Raw genomic sequence first — 18,151 nt, 5'->3', positions numbered from 1 at the left:
TAACATCATCCTCTACACAGAAGATCCAAAATATTCCACCAAAACACTGCTAGAATTAATAACCAAATTCAGCAGCATAGTAAGATACAAAATTAACACACAAATATCAATAGCATTCTTATACACCAATAATAAACCAATGAGAAAGAAATGAAGGAAAAGGCCTTTCACAATAACATCAAGAACTACTAAATACTTAAGAACTAACCAAGTCAAGGAAGTAAAAGACCTCTAAAATGAAAACTATAGCAGTCTGAAAAAGGAGATCAAAGAGGACAACAGAAAATGGAAAGATATTCCTTGTTTCTGGATAGGCAGAATCAATATAGTCAAAATAGCCACACTTCCAAAACTGATACATAAATTTCACACAATCTCAGTCAGAATACCAATAGCATTCCTCACAGAACTAGAGAAAACAACCCTAAAATTCATATGGAACTAGATGGGACCTAAAATAGCAAAAGCAATCCTGGGCAACAAGAACAAGACAGGAGGCATCACAATCCTAGACTTCAAGTTACACCACAAAGCTACATTGATAAAAATAGCATGGTACTGGAAAAAAAATCAGCCATGTGGATCAGTGAAACAGAATAGATGATGTAGAAATAACTTCACACACATCCAGCTATCTGATCTGTGACAACGGGCAAAACCTTGAACTGGAGGAAAGATGGCCTCTTTAACAAATGGCGCTGGGAAAACTGGCTCCATACATGCAGGAGACTGAATCAAGACCCATATCTCTCACCATGTACTAAACTAAAATCAAAATGGATCAAAGATCTAAATGTTAAAAAAGAATCTGTTGGGAGATAAAATTAGTAAAATGCTTGATGACACAGATGGAGGCAAGGGTTTTCTGAATAGAACCCTAATTACATAAGAAATAATACCAAGAATCAATAAATAAGACCATACCAAATCAAAAGCTTCTGCACAGCAAAAGAAATGACCGATAGAGTAAAGTGACAACCACAGAACAGGAAAACGTTTTGCCTGCCCAGAGGACTAATATCCGGACAATATAAAGAATGCAAAAAAATTCGATCTCCCAAAATAAAAGACCCAATCAAAAAACTGGCTATTAAAGTGAGCAGACACTTCTTGAAAGAAGAAATACAAATGACAATGTACCAATAAAAGAATTTAATACCAAAAAAAAATGAAATACAAATGGCCAACAAATTTATAAAAAATCGTCAATATCTCTGCTCATTAGAAAAACGCAAATCAAAACAACACTGAGATTTCGTCTTACTCCAGAAAGAATAGCCATCATCACAAAATTAGATAACAACAAATGCTGACAAGGCTTCAGGAAGAAAAAAGAACCTCCTACACTGTTGGTGGGAATGTAAACTAGTACAAGCATTATGGAATACAGCATGGAGATTCCTCAAGAAAACTAAAACTAGAAATTCCACTTGACCCTGCTATTCCCCTCCAAGGCATCTTCCTGAAAGAGTTGAAGTCATCATATTCCAGTGAACCTTGCATACTCATGTTTATAGCAGGACAATTCGTAATAGCCAACCTGAAAGAGTTGAAGTCATCATATTCCAGTGAACCTCGCATACTCATGTTTACAGCAGGACAATTTGTAATAGCCAAATCTTGGGAGCAGCCTATACGCTCACTTTCTAATTAGATTTTTTTTGTTCTGTTCACAAACTCTTCCACAGAGCAAGTGCGTATTGTCCAGGTGAGGTCCACGTTAACAACTTTCCTTTTCCACGGATTGTGCTTTTGGTGTCTACCTGAGAACTTTTTTTGCCCAAATGTCATTCCCATGTATTTTCTCCTACATGCTTTTCCTATACTTTTCATAGTTTTACATTTCACACTCAAGACTGTGATCAATTCTGACTTTATTTCTGTATGTGAGGTTCTGTCAGGTTTATTCTTGTGTGTACAGAGACCTCATCCTCCAGCACTGTGTGCGGAACAGGCTGGCCTCCTTCCACTGAACTGCTTTTGCACCTCTGCTGACAATCACTTGGGGACATCTACGTGGGTCTACTTCTGGGTCCCCTTCTGTTCCACTGATCTGTGCGGTCCCGACCTCTGCCTGGGCCACACTGTCTTTACTTCTGCAGCTATGGTGTAAGCAGACTGATTCCCCGACTTTACTCTTATTTTTCAGCATTGTACCAGATAGTCTGGGCCCTTTGTCTTTTTTTTTAAATGTTGGGATAAGCTTGTCTATGTCTGCAAAATACCCCCATGGGTCTGCCTCTGTATGCGGTATGGTTTACATCTGGATCCCCCCCAAGGCCTCATGTGCTCATAGCTGGGGCTCTGGGAGGTGACTGGACCATGGGGTGTGATACTCAGCAGGGGATTAGTCCATGATGGGTTTATAGCTGAATGTGATTTGGGAGGTGACGCCAGGTTGGAGGAAGTGGGTCACTGGGGACGTGGCCTTGAAGGCTCTGTCTTCCTCCTGCCTCCCTTGATCTCTCTCTGCTTCCTGCTGCTGTACCATGAGCAGTTCCCCTTCCCCGTTCCCCTCTGCTGTGGTGCCCTGCCTCGGAGCTAAGGGACTACGGGCTGAAACTTGTACAAACTGTGAGCCAAAAGTTGTGGGTGTTGGGTATTATGTCTAAGTGATGAGGAAGTAGCAAGACATGTGCCTTTTAGAAGTTGTCCATATGATGAAATCAGGTTTGGCTGCCTGCATCTGCCAAGTGGGACCCAGCATGGAAAGCACCTGGGGTCCAAGGTCTAAGGGCCTCCCTGCCAACTGCACACACGCAGATTCCTGTAGCCCATCTGTTCCCTCCTATCTCCCTTCCTTCACTGGGCTCTTTTCTAGAAAGTGTGAGCTGAGCCTCTTTTGCTCTCCTGGCTTCAGGACCACGTGGCCAGCAGATGAGGCCTTTGATTAAATGGCCTGTCATCCCCTTACAGTCCTCCAGGAGGAGCTGGGTGGAGCCCTCTGACCTTGGGCTGCAAATCCCAGAGGCCTCTGTGACACGTGAGACACAGGGATGCCAGGGCATTGAAAAGGAAAAGCCACCCCCTCTGGGAACAGGACAAAATGATAAAGACCTACACCGACAGGCAGGAGCATAGAAAACACTGCCAAGTATGTGGCAAGAAAAGCAGCTTCTGACCCATGCGACCACAGGGGGACAGGGACAGGGAGAAAGGACACAGTCCGGCCACTCAGAGCTGAGAGGAGGAGGCACCCAACCGGAGCAGCACTCTCCAGTCTCTGGAGCCCTGGGGAACCGCTGGCTTCTGCATTTTCACTTGTGGACAAAGGCTGCTCTTTTTAAGCTGTATTTCTTGTGTTAGCGACATCTGCAGAAGAACACGGAACGCCTGGCATACTGTCAGTGTCGTGTGGCTTGCACCTAACAGTGGCTCCAAGGTGAAGCCCTGATGGTTACACTCTGACTCCAGAGCACAGCTGCTCCCACACCATGGGTTTCAAGCTGCCCTGCGCCGTCCCTGAACACAGAGCTGGGAAGCTGAGCACCGGGCCTTCCAATGCATGCAGAACTCGGATACAGCGCGGCCACTCAGAAAACACAGCCCAGAAAACCTCAAAAATCTCAGACTCTGAGCAACAACACGACCACAAGTGGAAACTTCCACACCATGAAACTGTTTCATGCACAAAATCATTGGGAATACTGTAGAAAGTTCCCTTCCACCGTCACATGTAAATCACATATGAAACATGGATGGTTCTGTGGTTAGACTTGGACTCTGTCCCCGAGATGGCTCAAACATACACAAACATTCCAAGATCTGAAAAGACCTGAAATCTGTAACTTTCCTGGCCCCAAACACTTTGAATACAGTACGCTCCTGTACTAATTTTAAATCAGCTGCTATTGGTGCTGTGAAACCTTTTATCCTAACAGAAAACCACGAATATTCAGCTAAGTTCAAGGCATTTCCTTGGCATCAGAGCCCTGCTGTTTACTCCATGCACTCAGATGCAAACATACGAGGATAATAACAGTTCATATTTTCAGACGATGACATATCTGATCCTCTTCTCTAAACCTGGTCTACACCAACATAACTCAGCAAGGATGGCACACATTCCTGCACAGGCATGTGCCACTATGCCCAGCTAAGTAAATGAAGATCTTTCTGACTAGCCTACAATCCACAGGCCACAAGGCACTGAAAGGCCTTGCTTTAAGCCTACAAATATGAAAACATTCCCCTGGCTTTTGCATTTACCCTCCAGGGTGTTCCTTCCCGTACAGGCTTGGGGTGGCTTCTGCACACCCAGCCCCAGCAGGCTGGCCACACCGCAGAACTCACAGCCCCGTGTGAGGCCCACAGTGGAGGGATAACTCGTGGCCAGACCGCAGGCTGTCGAGGCCAGGGCACAAGTGCAGAGTAACAGCTCCAGCGCTCTGGCTGCACCCTCGCTGCTGGACACACAGTGTGCTGGCTCTCGGCGAGAGGAGGAGGCGCTCGGGTCCTGAGCGCCCCAGCCCTCTGCTCCCTCAGTATCACCCCGGGCTGTTGACATCAGCCTCTGCAGCAGGCAGACTCCTAAGGAAGAGCATTAGCGAACACAAGGCCCTCTCCAACAGGGAATCCAGACTTGTGATGGGAAAGACACCCAACTGCTGCAGTGACTGCTGGAGCACAGCCTGTATCAAGGCCCTGAAAGAGTGCCTTGGTGCAGCCGTGACCATTTTAAAATAATACAGATGCCCGCAGGCTCTGTGCCTTCATCCAGAGCTGCACATCACACAGAGACTTTCAGCCTCACAGCTGCCAACGCTCAGCAGCAAATGGAACAGAGCCTAGGAGACTTCACGGGCTTCCGTGTGCATCTCCTTCCCATGGTTCTCCTGATGCAGCCCAACTTCCCACGAGGAATACCCAGCTCTGCTTGTCTCAGTCTCACAGTCTCTTTAAAGCAGTCTATGAGAAGCCTCAGAGGAAATAATAACGTTTTGATTCCAATTTGAGAGGATAATCAGTTCCACAGTGACATATAAGACAGGAAGGAAAAGAATCATCGCCAAACACCAAGCAGCTTACTCTCGGGGCGGGAACGCTGCAGGCAGTCACAGAGCCACTGTAAAAGCACCTGCAGAGAACCCAGGCCAAAGGAGAGGTGCACTTTATACGGTGTTATACAAAGCGAGCAAGCAGACAATCCTGTCCCAATGACGGTGCCTAGGAAATCCGAAGTCATCACTGCATTCGGTAACTCCATACAATCCCACGTGGGGTCTATGACCGTTACACCTAGGTTAGCAGTAAGTCGACTAGTTCTGAAATAGCACAGCCAAGGCTGTATGTGCTGTGGTTTGAGGACTGTCTTGCCCTCTATGAGACTCTGAACCCAGCACAGCGTGGAGGGCAGACACTCAGTCACTGCCCATCCCATCCACTTCCGGGGGATCCACACTCACGCCGGAAGTGGGAGGACCGCGCCCGGCGTGCTGCACTACAAAGTCAGCACCGTGCCTCCATCTTCCTCCTCCCTCTCCCTCCCATCTTCCTGAGTACATCTGCACACACGCGTGCGCCAGGCAGGTGTGCAGGGCCGGAAGTCCCGCCCTGGAGAACTGCCGGTGCAGCGCCAGAAACTCAGGACGCTGAAGCAGAACTGTGTGGGGACAGCAGCAGCGACATCTGCTTCCAAGGCAGGTGGCCAGGAGGCTGGGAAGCAGTGCCCAAGGCGAGATCCATGGGCAGAGTGGAGTCAGCCAGAGGACATGGGTGGAAAAGCAGGCCGGGCAGAGGAGCAGCACTTGAAAAACTCCAGGGCAGGAGCCAAGCAGAGAGCAACAGGAGAATCCAGAAAGGGCTCCTCCAGGAGGGGCCCCGGGCAAAAAGGGTTGAGCAGGGCCAGGCCTGGTGGGCTCTGAGCAGAGGGGGAAGGGCGGGGCTTGTGTGAGCACTGCTGAGACTCAACGTGTGAGGCCATCCGGGAACCGCTGCCCGCTCTGAGCGCACTGTGCTCTGCGGACGCTGCTATGCGCAGGCCCGGGGCTGCTCCGGGAGGCTGGCAGCATTCTGAGGCAGCTCCACGATTCCTCCCCTACGTGCATCCCCGGGTGGTCCCTCCCTCCTGCGTACCAGATCTGTGATCGTGACGGACCCCTGTGAACAGGTTATGTCACCCGGGAAAACACGAGAGTGTGCAGGCAGCACTGAGGCCCTGTCAGCGTGACTGTGAGGTATCCAGGGCGTCGTCCTGGCTGGGGAGCAAGGGAGCCCGAGAAGCAGGTCTGAGAGGCGCTGTCCTGGGCGTTGGAGAAGGACGCTGCCACACTGGCACTGTGGGAGAGACTGCTGACAACCTCTGCGCTTCCGAAGAGGACGCTGAGCCCCGGCCCGCGGACACCGGATCACAGCCACTGGGCAGGGCTGAGCTGGCCCAGAATCTTAACCCACGCAAGCCGAGAGCTGCTGAACAGCACTGCGCGGGGTGCTAGGTTTCCTGACTGGTGTGCGTCATGGAGAGTTACTTACTCCCTGGGCAGCAGCAGAGGGTAGCTCAGGAAGCAGGCTGCCCACAGGAAAGGATGGCCGTCTTCTGATGGGGCCGCCAAGCACCTCGCATGGCAGGTAACAGGAGCCACGCCCCTCGGCCATGCGAAGGACAGTCTCAACTCGGCCTTCCTCAGAAAAGTGAAAAGGAGCGCCCGCAGCCACCAGCAAGACCAGGAAAGCGAATCTCAAACTTAAAGGCACCCACAACTCCCCGCTTAATCTGCCTCTCCTAGAATCTTACAAAATCTAAGAAACGGGAACATGGGTTGAGACAGTTTTGACAAGGAAAGCTGATCTCATCTTAGAGTTTCCTTACCAGTGCTCACAACAAAGGCAGATTTTTGTGATTTCATTGTTAAAGAAGGACCCTTTAAACAAGCAAGGTCATTTTTATTTAAGTACCACCATGACCTGGTTTATATTAAGGGCAAGCAATCTAGGAATTATAACATTTTACACATCTTCTTTCAGAACTCTGCTGGGTGTTGTTTTGTTTTCTTCTTGCCTTTGAAAATGCGATCAACCCCACTCCAACTTCTGGAGCTGGGTAGATAAATGAGAGGACTTCGGGTCAGCGTCTGTGTGCAGGCCTTCCAGCCAGAACCCGAGCCTCCATCCAGGAGCGGATCCGAAATCCCCCTGAGCACCAAGTCCGGCACCATGGAGCCCCCAGCGGCGGGCAGTGAGGTTTCCCAGGGGTGTAAGTGCCAGAATGTCGGCATAAAGACAGCCAGGAATGAGCTGGGAAACACTGAGCTAGGGTCTCCCAAAGCGTCAGTCAGTAAGGACCAATCACACGTTGCTCCGTCACCTCCGCACTGCTTCCTCCCATCTGCTTCCTCCGAGGCTGGGGTGCACGGAGGGGCGGCCAGCAAGGTCATGGGCCAGGCGGAGGGAGCCCACGCCAGCCTCCCTCTCTCCCTCGGGACCCGGGTCTCTTCCTCCCTTCTCATCCCACAGGCAGCGGGACCCGGGAGGGAGGCGACATCTGAGTCCGGGCCCCCCTCTGCCTCTCACGACCCTCAGACTCTCAAGGATGTCGTTTCCCGCCTGCTAAGTCAGAGCAACACTTCCGGCTCCTGAGGGCACACAACGTCAGCAGTGGAACCCGAGCATCGGGAAGGCAGACGACAGGACAGCACATGGCAAGCACAGCCCTTCATCTTAACAGGCGGACAGGACAGGACAGCTGTCTGTCCACGCAGAGCAAGACTTCTCTATGTAAGGCCTGCTGATGCCCATTCCTACCTGTGCGCAGTGGCTGGCTCCCTCTAAATAGCCCGGAGCGGTATTCCGGGCCGATCACCCTCCAGGTCATCCTCAAGGCAGCGCTGAGAACCCCTTCTCCAGGACCTGGAGCTGCAGAGACGCCAGCCCAGATGCAGTCCCGCCCCTCCTGCGCTCCTCCCCCGCGGCTGTTCCTCGGACAGTACCTGCTCTGCAGAAACGAGCCCCCTCCCTCCGACTCCCCGCGCATGTGGCTGTCCAGTCCTCACCGGAACCCAGGACGGCGGGCAGACTGTGGAAGTCGGTGTACGAGACCGACATTGCGCCTCTTCCTTTCCCTTTGCCAAGACACCGCAGCGTATTTCTTACATCAGACGTAAAGGTTACAGCATCAGAAGATGCAGCCCAGTGGGTCAGAACCCACAGAACAGCACGACCAGAACAAAAGGACCAAAGACAGGAGAAGGCGTGCAGCATAAACCTCATTCGACAAACGGAAGAGGAGAGTTCTATCTTCATTAAAGCATTGTGCACGGTTAACATTCCATGCTCTGTAGGAAGAAAGAGGATGGAATCTGACCTCTCACGTTCATGACCCACTAACAGCAAACACACTCAGCTAACAGGCACGCTATGGTCCATGAAAGAACCCCAAATCAGAGGGTGATTTTCAGTCCCAGTAGTGCAGAAGAGCTGCCAACCCAGCAGTTTCACTCCCAATGATCTCATTTGTTTTCACCCAACAATATCGAGTTTTTTCAAATTAATCTGTTGCCCAGTTATTAAGCTATTTGGATAAAAATATAACCATTATTAGCATAAAAATAATCTCAAAAGTACACTGAAATACTTGCTGGAGAGGGATTAGTGATCATTTATTTACTCTTTTGTCTTACAGAATATTCTAGCTCCATAAAAGTTCAGAACAATTTGTTAGCTGCACCCTCCTATGGGTGCTGGCACATGGCTGCATAAATATTGTTGAATTAATGAATAAATGGAACATATGAGGAATCTGATTACAGCAACAGGAACACACACACAACCTTCCCAAGAGCCCAAACAGAGGCAGCATGCAGAATAAAACAGAAACGTAGACAGGGAACTGCAGAGGGCCCCAGCGGAAGAGACGGATCGCGGAGAACGGGGTGGTGACACGCCTCCCCTCTCGGTGCTGTCCCGGTGGCGGCGTGGAAAGAGGAAGGAGGATTCATCCCAAGGGCTCTGAAGGCCTCAGACGCAGCAGGGTGCGCTGGTGACCAGGCTGACCTAATGGTATTTCTCGTAAACACCATTCTGAGGAAGAACAGCAAGCAGAGCAGCCCCTCCGCCTGCAGCCTCTGCTCTACGTTTAGCTCAGCCTATGACAATCTCTGCAGCACTGGCCCAGCACTGCACAGACAGAACCCACCATCCTGACCTGCTGACAGCCATCTGCGCTTTCTGTAACTCATCCAAAAGCAGCACCGGCCCCAGCACGAGGGAGCCTGATAGCATTTCTCACCCAGAAAAGGAGGAAGACCTCCTCACAACACGGAAAATGGAAGCAGAGAGCAGGGGTCCAAGTGACGCGAGTCCACAGTGAGCTCATGGTTGCTGGGCCAGAACGCGGGCTGCTGGGGGCGGAGTTTTGGGCCAACCCCACCCTTTGTGTGGCCTTCCTAGGGCCTCACCACCTGCCCTTCTCAGCTCTCTCAGCTTTAGGAAGAAAGTCCTGGAAGCCCTGGGGGGCAGGAAGCAGCCTGGTTTTGGGGGCGCCCCCACTGTGGGCCCTGGTGCACATCTCCCACCCTGACTCCCGGCCTCTGTCCTGGAGAGACACAGACCTGGGCCCCGCAGGAATGACAGGCTGGCTGCCTGCTGCTCGGCAAAAAGCTAAGAGCCACACATGCACCAGCAGGGGTGTCACAGGAGCTACTGCACATCGGTGCTACGGGACTCATACAACATTTGGCAAAGCACGCACTTGCCTAGGGCAAATCCCTGCCTGCATCATATTTGGTAAATTTTTTAAAAAGAAAACTGCAAAAGAATATGTACGGTTTCATTCCATTTCTGTACCAATAAAATGCACACAACCCAGACTACATCTATGTGTAATAACTGAATAAGGTCTAATATGGGGAAGGTGTAAGAAATGGGTAATAGTTGTTTTTTCTGAGCAGCGCAGGTTTCTCTTTTTGTTTAAATGACTTAGTGTGGTAATGTATTAACATAGTGTTACCTAATTAAAGTGAAAAGTAAACATAATTATGTAAAGGAAGGGAAAGAGGGAGAGCTCAGAAAGACAAAGCAAAGAAAGTCTCACACATGGTGGGCGGGGGCTGGCCCAGCCTTGGGATCGAGGCCCCAGCCCCACTTCTCTTCAGACTGGGAAAGACTTGATAAGCCTTCGCCAGCGTGTCGGCATGGGAATAGGTTTTCTCAGTCACAGGGGCTGTTTGGCTTTACTTCCTATGTCTATAGAATGATCTGAAATCTCCAAAGAGGAAGAGAGCAAAGGGTCAGAGAAAAACCACAGCATCCCAGCAACAAAGAGCGAAGAAAGTCCTCACGTCAAAAGACACAGACTGGGACAGACTCCTCCCCCCAGCCTCTCAAGGACGGGTTCTCGCCCCTCATCAGGAAGGAACAGGGTGCCTCTAGCCCCAGCTGCACAGACGTCTAGAGGAGACTTGAAAACGAGGAGTCAGGGACCCAGGCCGCGAAGGTCCGCCCCCATCTCTGTCGCAGGCTCTGTGACCCCAGGCAGGTCACTGAGCCTCTCAGGCATGACCCAGAGCTCCGTGCTGGTCCCTCCCACACTACAGTGTGAGCACGCAGTGCCGGGATCCCAGCAAGCACCGTTTCTATCAAGAGGCTCACGCTCTTGGTGACTGCTGCTATTTCCCAGCTGATTTACAGCCACTCTTGAGAAGCACTGCGCACACGGTGACTCCCTTGGGTAAAGGAAAGTGGAACAACAAGACAGGACCCCGAGGGCTGGGCAAGCAACCGGTGGGCAAAGGGGCTTCAGAGTCGCTGCAGAGACAAGCAGAGGAACCCGGGGTTAACTTGGAAAGGAAGACAGCAGTTAATGGAAACAAAATGGTAGCACTTGGATTTGAAGATTCCCTTGGCAGAGGAGGCCAGGGTGAGTGTGGAGCCTGACACCCGAGTGTGGAAGCGCGGTGACGAGAGCGTGCGTGTGTGCACAGCTGCGCCCAGGGGATGCTCACATCTTCTCCGGGCCATGTACTGGCTCATCCCGAAAATGAACCCATACGCGGTCTCCCTCTGCCTTCCTCACCTCCCCAACACACACGCACGCACATGGGTGCTCACACACACACACACACACGTGCACATGCATGCTCACATACACAGGTGCTCACACACGTGCACGCTCTCACACACACGGGTGCTCACACACGTGCACACACACATGCATGCTCACACACGCACATGGGTGCTCGCACACATATGTGCACATGCACGCTCACACACACACGCACACACGCACAGAACACACACATGCACACATGCACGCATCCTCCAGCCAGGGGCAGAGGACACAGCAAGGGGAGCGCAGCGGGAGGCTGAGACCAAGGCCGCGCCAGCACGGAACCCACCTTTGCAGTGCTCGCAGCAGGCGCCCCTCTGCTTGATGGCTAGGGCACAGTCCCGAGGCAGCACCGGGCACTTCTCCCGCTGGCACGTCACCTCCTTGTTCTAGGCAGAAAGGGACAGGAGACACCGGAAGTCAGAGAGGGCGGGGGCGTCTGGAGAGGAGAGGAGAGGAGAGAAGATGTCCGCCTTTAAACGCCCACTGTGCCCAGAGAACCCAAGGCCAAGGACAAGCTCTCTCCGGCTCTGTCCTATGGTTTCTTTTCAGTGCGCACTCCCGAAACCATAATATTTGTGTAAATCGTATTTTGCCCATTGGGCGACCTGGCCAGGGCTGCATCCTGAGAACAAAAGTATTTTCTCTCGGCCGGCCAACAGTCCTTCATTCACAGTGAGTGCATTAAAATGCAGCAATCTAAAGTTCCAAGTCAAACAACACAAAGTGGAATAGTGAACCAGCTCTATGAGAGGAAAAACAATATTCCCCGGCCCAAGCAGAGCCACGGCCGCCAGTGTTTCATAGCCTGGGGCAGTTGCGCTGCATTAGCACGCATGCTAATGAGAGTGCAGCCAGCATCTGCCCTTTGGTTTTGTCCCTAAAAGTCAGCTGCCCAGTGTCCTAGAGAACAAAGATCCCAGTGTGGCGCATGCGCCTGTCTGTATGCAGCACTGATGCGCCTGACCCAAGACTGCCACGGATTGCCGCCAAGAGAGTACTGGCTCTGGCCTCACGGGGAGCTCGGCCCTGTGCTTCCGTTCTCACTTAGACTCCAGGAGGTAAATACGACCATGTTTTGGCTTTCAGGGCCTCGCTATGCAGTTCAGGCTGGCCTTGAACTCACTACCTAGCCCGGGCTGGCCTGCTACTTTTGGCAGCCCTCCTGCCTCAGCCTCCCAAGTGCTGGGATTGCAAGCCTGTGCCCCCGCAGCCAGCAGATAGATACCATCATCACCCTCATTTCACAGATTACAAACCACCTCTCAGAGCAGGGAGCAGACGCGTCAGATCGGACACAGCTGCGCGGTGGCAGAGGAGGAATTCAGGTGGGAACTAAGATGCACTCACAGCCGCACTCCAGCCGGGTCAGGTGGTGCTGCTGCAGCCTCGCTGATGGGGGCAGTGGGAGCGGCACCTGCCCAGCTCTGCCACCTCGGGACGACCGTGACCACTGGGGGCGAACCTGAGGCGCGGGGACTGTGCTTCTCTGAAGACAAAGGATGTTAATGCCAATTGGTCTTTGCTAAGCTGAAACCTCAGCATCCGGGTGCCAGGTGTAACTGCAGTGCTGGCACTGTGCGATAAATAAGTGGGTTTGGGGCTGCAGCTTGGGCGCTCGTCTCTAAAAGGTTCGCCGTCCCTGCCCTAGACCTCTCTGTGACGTGCGGGGGACCCCACCTCACCCTGACAGTGACCCCGGAAGATTCCCAGGCAGGGAGGGACTGGGCCCTGCAGCACAGGCCATGTCGTGGGGACCAGACGCAGCTCCCTTGGGAGCACCCTCAGTGAAGGGCCAAGGTGCAAGAGTAGAGGGCCGCAGGGAGGAAAAAGGAAAGAAATCCAATGCCCGGAAGGAGGTCCCTGGGCAGGCAGCCAAATCACAGCCCACCCACAGAGGGCCAAGCTCAAGGGACTGCGCAGGGCCCCGCGCCGTGCCTCGGCCATCACAGGTGGCAGTGCAGAGTGCACCGGGCGCGGGAATGGTGGCCGAGCCTGGGGCTGCCTGGGAGCTTTTCCCCTCTGTCCCGGATGCGGACCCCTCTCCCAGGAGGGTGGGGTGAGGGGACAGAAGGCAGCAGAGCAGCGCTGTGCAATGTCCCTGTGTGCCTTCCTCCCCAGGGAAATGAAACAAGCTTGAGAGGCCTTCGGCAACATTTCCCGCCAGTGCCTTAAAATAATTTTTTCAAAGATTCTCCCAGAAGCGATGTCATTGTGGACTACAGAAAGTATCGCCTGACCCATTCGTGTCAGGAAAAAATAATAAAAATCCGGAGACAAAAGCACAGCTAGCAGGATGAGAGGAGGGGAGATGTCACTGACAGAGGCTGTCCTGAGACGGTGATGCGATGTCACGAGCCCCTTGAAATAAGAAGAGAGGGGGAAATGCCCAGTGCCCGCCCTGCCTCCCTCTGAACAGCTCTTCTAGCAAGGAGGCCGGCCACACTGTCCCTGCCCCTGGAAGACGCATCACCATCACCGTGCATCCAGTCCCCTCTAAACAGCCCGCCCCGGAGGCAAACAGCTGTCATCTGGCAAACAGCACTTAGCTCCTCACTGAAGTCAGGGCCCTGGGTGGCATCTGCAGAGGGGACACCTGCCCCTCTGTCATTGGCAGCTGTGGTCTCATTTGGGGAGGAGACTGATCAAATTTCAGGCCTTCAGAGACTCCCACCCAAAGGCAAATAACCATGGGGTGTGGCCACGTTCACTGAGGGTCTTTCTCTCCAGAATGAGGCTTAGCCCTCCTGCAGGCCCCGAGTCCCCAGCTCAGGAGTGGCCCAAGCTCTCAGGGAAACAAGACAGCCACAGGAGCCGCTGGCAGGAACCCGTACCTTCGGCACCCAGGGAGACTGGGAAAGAGAGGGTCACCTTGAGCCAAGGCCATGGAGGCCAGCACGCACACCGAGGATGCTCTGGCCCTTCCGCACAGAACTTCCCTGAAGCACACACACACACAGCAGTGTTTCAAACACTCAAGATCGCTTAGAGGAGCTTGTTCTGAGGAATTCGGATGTCTGTGTCATTTCCCAAGGAGGGGAGCCAGAGAACCTGATCCAACATCAGCCTGTGAATCCTCACTGCAGTTTCTGTTCTCCTCATGCATGAAGTTAAGTGGGCAAATCTCTCCTTAAAGCACCCCACTGTTACCCAACTCCAGCCCCGAAGAGCCAGGCCAGTGCTATGGTAAAACACGGTCCCCATTTCTCCCAGGCAATGTGACACCTCTTCTCCCAAACAGAAGCACGAGACTTGGTATCTACACAGCTGCTTTCTTCTAAAGAGCTCTGCAGATGCTGTTTCACTCACCCTTATGGTTTCTTAGTCTGTAGACAGAGCAACAGTGCATGGCGAACTTCAGTGTCTCAGGTCCCCCAAAGCCCAGCAGGCAGAGGAGTGGGGAGAGAACAGGTCACCAGGCCTGGGGCACGGGACCAGCCAGGGACATGAGTGGCTATGGCCCGGCATTAAGACATATCAGTGTGTCCTGTTAGATTCGGTGAGCTCTGATAGGCTGCTGAGATGTGGGAAGACATCAGTATGTAGTTGAGCTGGTTGGGATTTTTTTGGAGATGGGCTACTTGGGTCAGAGGGATGAGGTCACACCCACGCTGCCCTCCCTGGAGGCACGCAGACCTGGCTTCAAGCCTTGAATGTTCTTGAATGCAGGCACATAGGCAAAACCGGAACAAAGAACCACGCACAGGGGTGCACACCTGTAATCCCAGCTACTCGGAGGCAGCGCAGGGAGAGCCCAGGTTCCCATCCAGCTGTGGCAGCTCACTGAGACTGTTTCAAGATAAAAGCTACAAATGGGGGGGAGACTGGGGCTATATCTCGGTGCGGGGACATCTCAGGGTTCAGTCGCCTGTACCACGGAGAAAAAAAGCTGAAGAAAGATGCAAGGGGGCAGGCTCCAGCACCTTCCAGGCCTCTGATCGCCGGAACCCCAGGTCAGGGGATCCTCCACCAGTGAGGGTGAACAGTCAGGACATGCTGCTGTGAGCCTGCACCTGCTCCAGCCCATCTCCTTTGCAGGAGATCCGCTCTCGGTCTCTAGAAATGAGAATGAAGTGGGTGGAGGAAAGGCGAGATAGCCCTCTAGGTGCCAGTGGCAGTATTAAATTTGGTTGGTGATTTATTATTTTATTAAGCTGTCGCTTGCTTGTTCCTCATTACTGATGGTACAATTGACTTCCCCACAACCCTTACAAAGAAAGAGCTGGACGAAAAAACTTGAGGTCAGTTGGTCTGCCGCGACATCAGAGTGTAAAGCGTGAGGCTCTGGGGCATCTCTCATATCAACAGCACTTGAAAAAATTGGGCAGAGGAAAATAACCGACAGGATCGTCTCCTCGGTGCAGAAAGGGAAGCGGGAAGAGAAAGGAACCCAAACACCCCAGCACTTCCCGAGCCCTCTCTTCCCTGCCGGCCTGGGGAGAGTGAGGGCCCCAGCCCTGGCCCTGGAGGCCTCGCCCCAGCTTGTGTCCCAGGCCCCTCTCCAGACCCTCTGTGACCACAGTTTGCCCCACCAACTTTGCAATCCCTTTCGTGGCCAAAGCCCCGGTCAGAGCTGATCCATCTTTCATCAGACAATGAGCAGCACCCAGTGGCCCAGGCATGATGCCGACTGTTTCTTATCACAGCCCTGATTTCTAAAGCTCTGCTATGGCCCAGACTCGCCGAGGATGTCCTGTGTGCTCTGTCGTCCAGCCCTCGTAACAAGCCCAGGGAAATCACTGGTAAGGAAACGGAAGTCCAGGGGCTGCTGTGCTCCACCAGGTTTACACAGCCAGCAGGACAGAGATTCAAGCCCATGACCCTGTGATGTCAGCCTGTGGCGTAAGCACTGCAGTGCACCGCGTGGTCTAGAGGTGAAGACAGCCGCCTCTCCCTGCAGCTGGGAATTTACAGGTTTGCCTTTGTTAAGCGCTCCCTATTTTCAGACCACTGTCAATCTGGGCTTACGGTTTCCTTTTGAATGCACAAGTAAAAGTAGGGCTTTTAGGAAGAACAGCCGGCCAGCGTAAGTGCTTGACCTAACTTAGCCCAGTCTCTGAGCCCCAGCCCCCAGCCCCTCCCACCCCCTGGGTCGGCACAGGAGGGTGCGCTGTCCCGGGAGGCTGTCAGCAGCCCAGGGCCGTAACCGTGGAGACTCACTGATAACACCCTGTCGGAACCTCACGAGATTCATGGCGCCACATCTGGGAGTGTCATTCTCTTCCCTCCCATCTGGCTCTTTCCCCAGAGACCCGGCCCTGGCAAGCACAGCCTCCTCCCACCCAGCAAACAGCACCAACTTGGAACAAAGCTGCCCTTGAAGCCCGACCATTTGAAAGACTTTATGAAGCCCACTGGGCCCTCGGTTATTTTGCAACAAGTCATATCCCATGAAGAAATTCACTTCTCTGCAGCACAAAACAGAGGGAGATTAAAGCACAAGGCAGGGGGTGGAGGAGGGAGGTGAGGCCCCTGCTGCTCCGTCTGGCCAGAATGGTGCCGTTTAGTGCCCTGTCCTGTACCAAGACGACGTGCTGGTGCTGTGTGGCCTCATCCATCACCGCGACTGCTCTCCTGACACTGCGCCTTGAAAAGACGACGCGCGCCAGCAGAGCAGCATGGGGGTAAGAAGTGGCCTTCTGATACGGAAGCTACTGACATTTCAATATTTTAAACAGGCCTGTTTGTTGGAGGGAGTGTTTGGGGTCCCAACTCCATTTAAGGCTTTAGGTCTGGTGGTGCCTTTTGCTTCTGGCCTTTTGAGGGAACTCGCAGAACAAAGAAACACGGGCATTAGGGCGCCCTGGCGGGGCCCGAGCACCGCGCGGATGTACAGCAGGGCAGTGTCAAATGGCTCCTTGCCCTGTTTAATCACGTTTTGAAATAGACCAAAACATTCGAGATGGCAGAACACAAAAGAAATCACCACCAAATAAAAATAGCAGCCCAAAGACAGTAGCACGGCCTGTTTTTTATCAACCTGAACATCGCATAAGCAAAGGTCTGCTGGCCACACTGGGCTCACAGACCTGCGATGCATGCGAGGAGCAGCCAGTGACGCCGTCAGCATGCCCAGCACAGACGACCCGCGCTGCACTCTGGGTCCCCAGGCCCCACCGGGAGACCCAGGTGCAGGGTCCTGTTCTGCGGGCAGGTGGGAGGCAAGCACGCAGTGGGGCAGAATCCGTGCCGGCCCCTTTATTTTGCCCAAATGCTGAAGTCTCCACTCCCCAGCTCCCCACCCAAAAGGGAATCCAGCAGCTGGGACATGGGATGGAGTTGGCGCTGGAGAAAACTCCAGAAGAACTGCTGACTTGGGGAGCATTTGGCAGCCAGGGGCAGGGCGGGGAAGAAGCCTGCAGAGGGCCGTGCCCTGGGCCTGGCCCCTCCTAGCACCTGGCTGGGCTGCACCCTGGGTGCCAGGCAGCACAGGCGAGGTGAATCCGCTCCTTCCCCAGCCCACAGGAAACGGGGCAATGAATGTCTAGGACTGTTTGTATGCCTTCCTGGTGAGTGGTTTCTGAACCAGGGAGAAGATGATGAACCACATTTGGGGTTCCAGCTCCAGCTACCAGCAAGATCCGCAGCTCAGGGCACACTGGCCAGGCTTCCGGTCTCTGGGGACAGCACGGAGCCTGCTGCCGGGGTCCTGAGGAGGGGAGTGAGGGTTCAGGGGGCAAAGAAGTCGTAAAACCAGAACAGCTCCACAGGAATGGTGGCAAGGTGACCGACCTCACCTCCCAGGTGAGCGCTGCAGGGATCATCGTGAGGCCCCTTCCTGACTCCACAACGTAAGAAGCTGGACGGACGCCCTGTTACCCAAAGGCTGAGAAGCCAGTGGACGTGGATTCTGCACAGAAGCGATTCTCTGCCGAAGGGGAGCACGCGTGTGCAGAACACGGGAACCACGCGTCTCGGCTCCTGCGGCCACTTAGGCGGCAAAGCCCCTTCCCGCGCTGAGCTGGCCGGCTGTGCCCGCGGGTAAGCACTGTCCGCCCAGGATCGCCCCACCGACCGCGACCCCGCGTTCCCGCGCCTCCGCCTCCTGAGGTGCACGCGCAGGCACGGAGCAGAAGAAACGCGGGAGTTTTCACAGGTGCCCGAGGAAGC

The 18,151-nt window shown here is 53.4% G+C and overlaps 1 protein-coding gene and 1 long non-coding RNA gene across 10 annotated transcripts in view; both read right to left on the bottom strand.

The window, feature by feature from the left end:
- Positions 1 to 18,151, bottom strand: part of LOC147828384 (BMP-binding endothelial regulator protein-like) — a 211,840-nt gene that overhangs the window by 137,863 nt on the left and 55,826 nt on the right. For 7 of the 9 annotated variants that reach the window (XM_087210127.1, XM_087210125.1, XM_087210126.1 and 4 more), the window contains one exon: positions 11,331 to 11,430. The exons of 1 other annotated variant lie outside the window; for it this stretch is intronic. Coding sequence is in view for 3 of the 8 variants with exons in the window: in XM_087210121.1 (XP_087066247.1) it covers positions 11,331 to 11,430 (100 nt within the window). In the remaining 5 variants the exon portion in view is untranslated. Of the gene's footprint in view, positions 1 to 9,223; positions 10,645 to 11,330; positions 11,431 to 18,151 lie in introns of those variants that run through there. One more of the 9 variants, XM_087210129.1, reaches the window with a different exon arrangement.
- LOC147828385 (uncharacterized) lies at positions 5,613 to 9,217 on the bottom strand. Its single transcript, XR_015450900.1, has 3 exons — positions 7,989 to 9,217; positions 7,741 to 7,851; positions 5,613 to 7,035 (listed from the first exon to the last, which is right to left on the bottom strand). It is a non-coding gene; the product is annotated as an uncharacterized LOC147828385 (long non-coding RNA).

Source organism: Heterocephalus glaber, unplaced genomic scaffold (assembly GCF_053883595.1).
Source record: "Heterocephalus glaber isolate CG9 unplaced genomic scaffold, H.glaber_assembly_v1.0 deba00001111, whole genome shotgun sequence".
Taxonomy (NCBI): domain Eukaryota; kingdom Metazoa; phylum Chordata; class Mammalia; order Rodentia; family Bathyergidae; genus Heterocephalus; species Heterocephalus glaber.
This window is presented reverse-complemented; position numbering and strand designations above follow the sequence as displayed.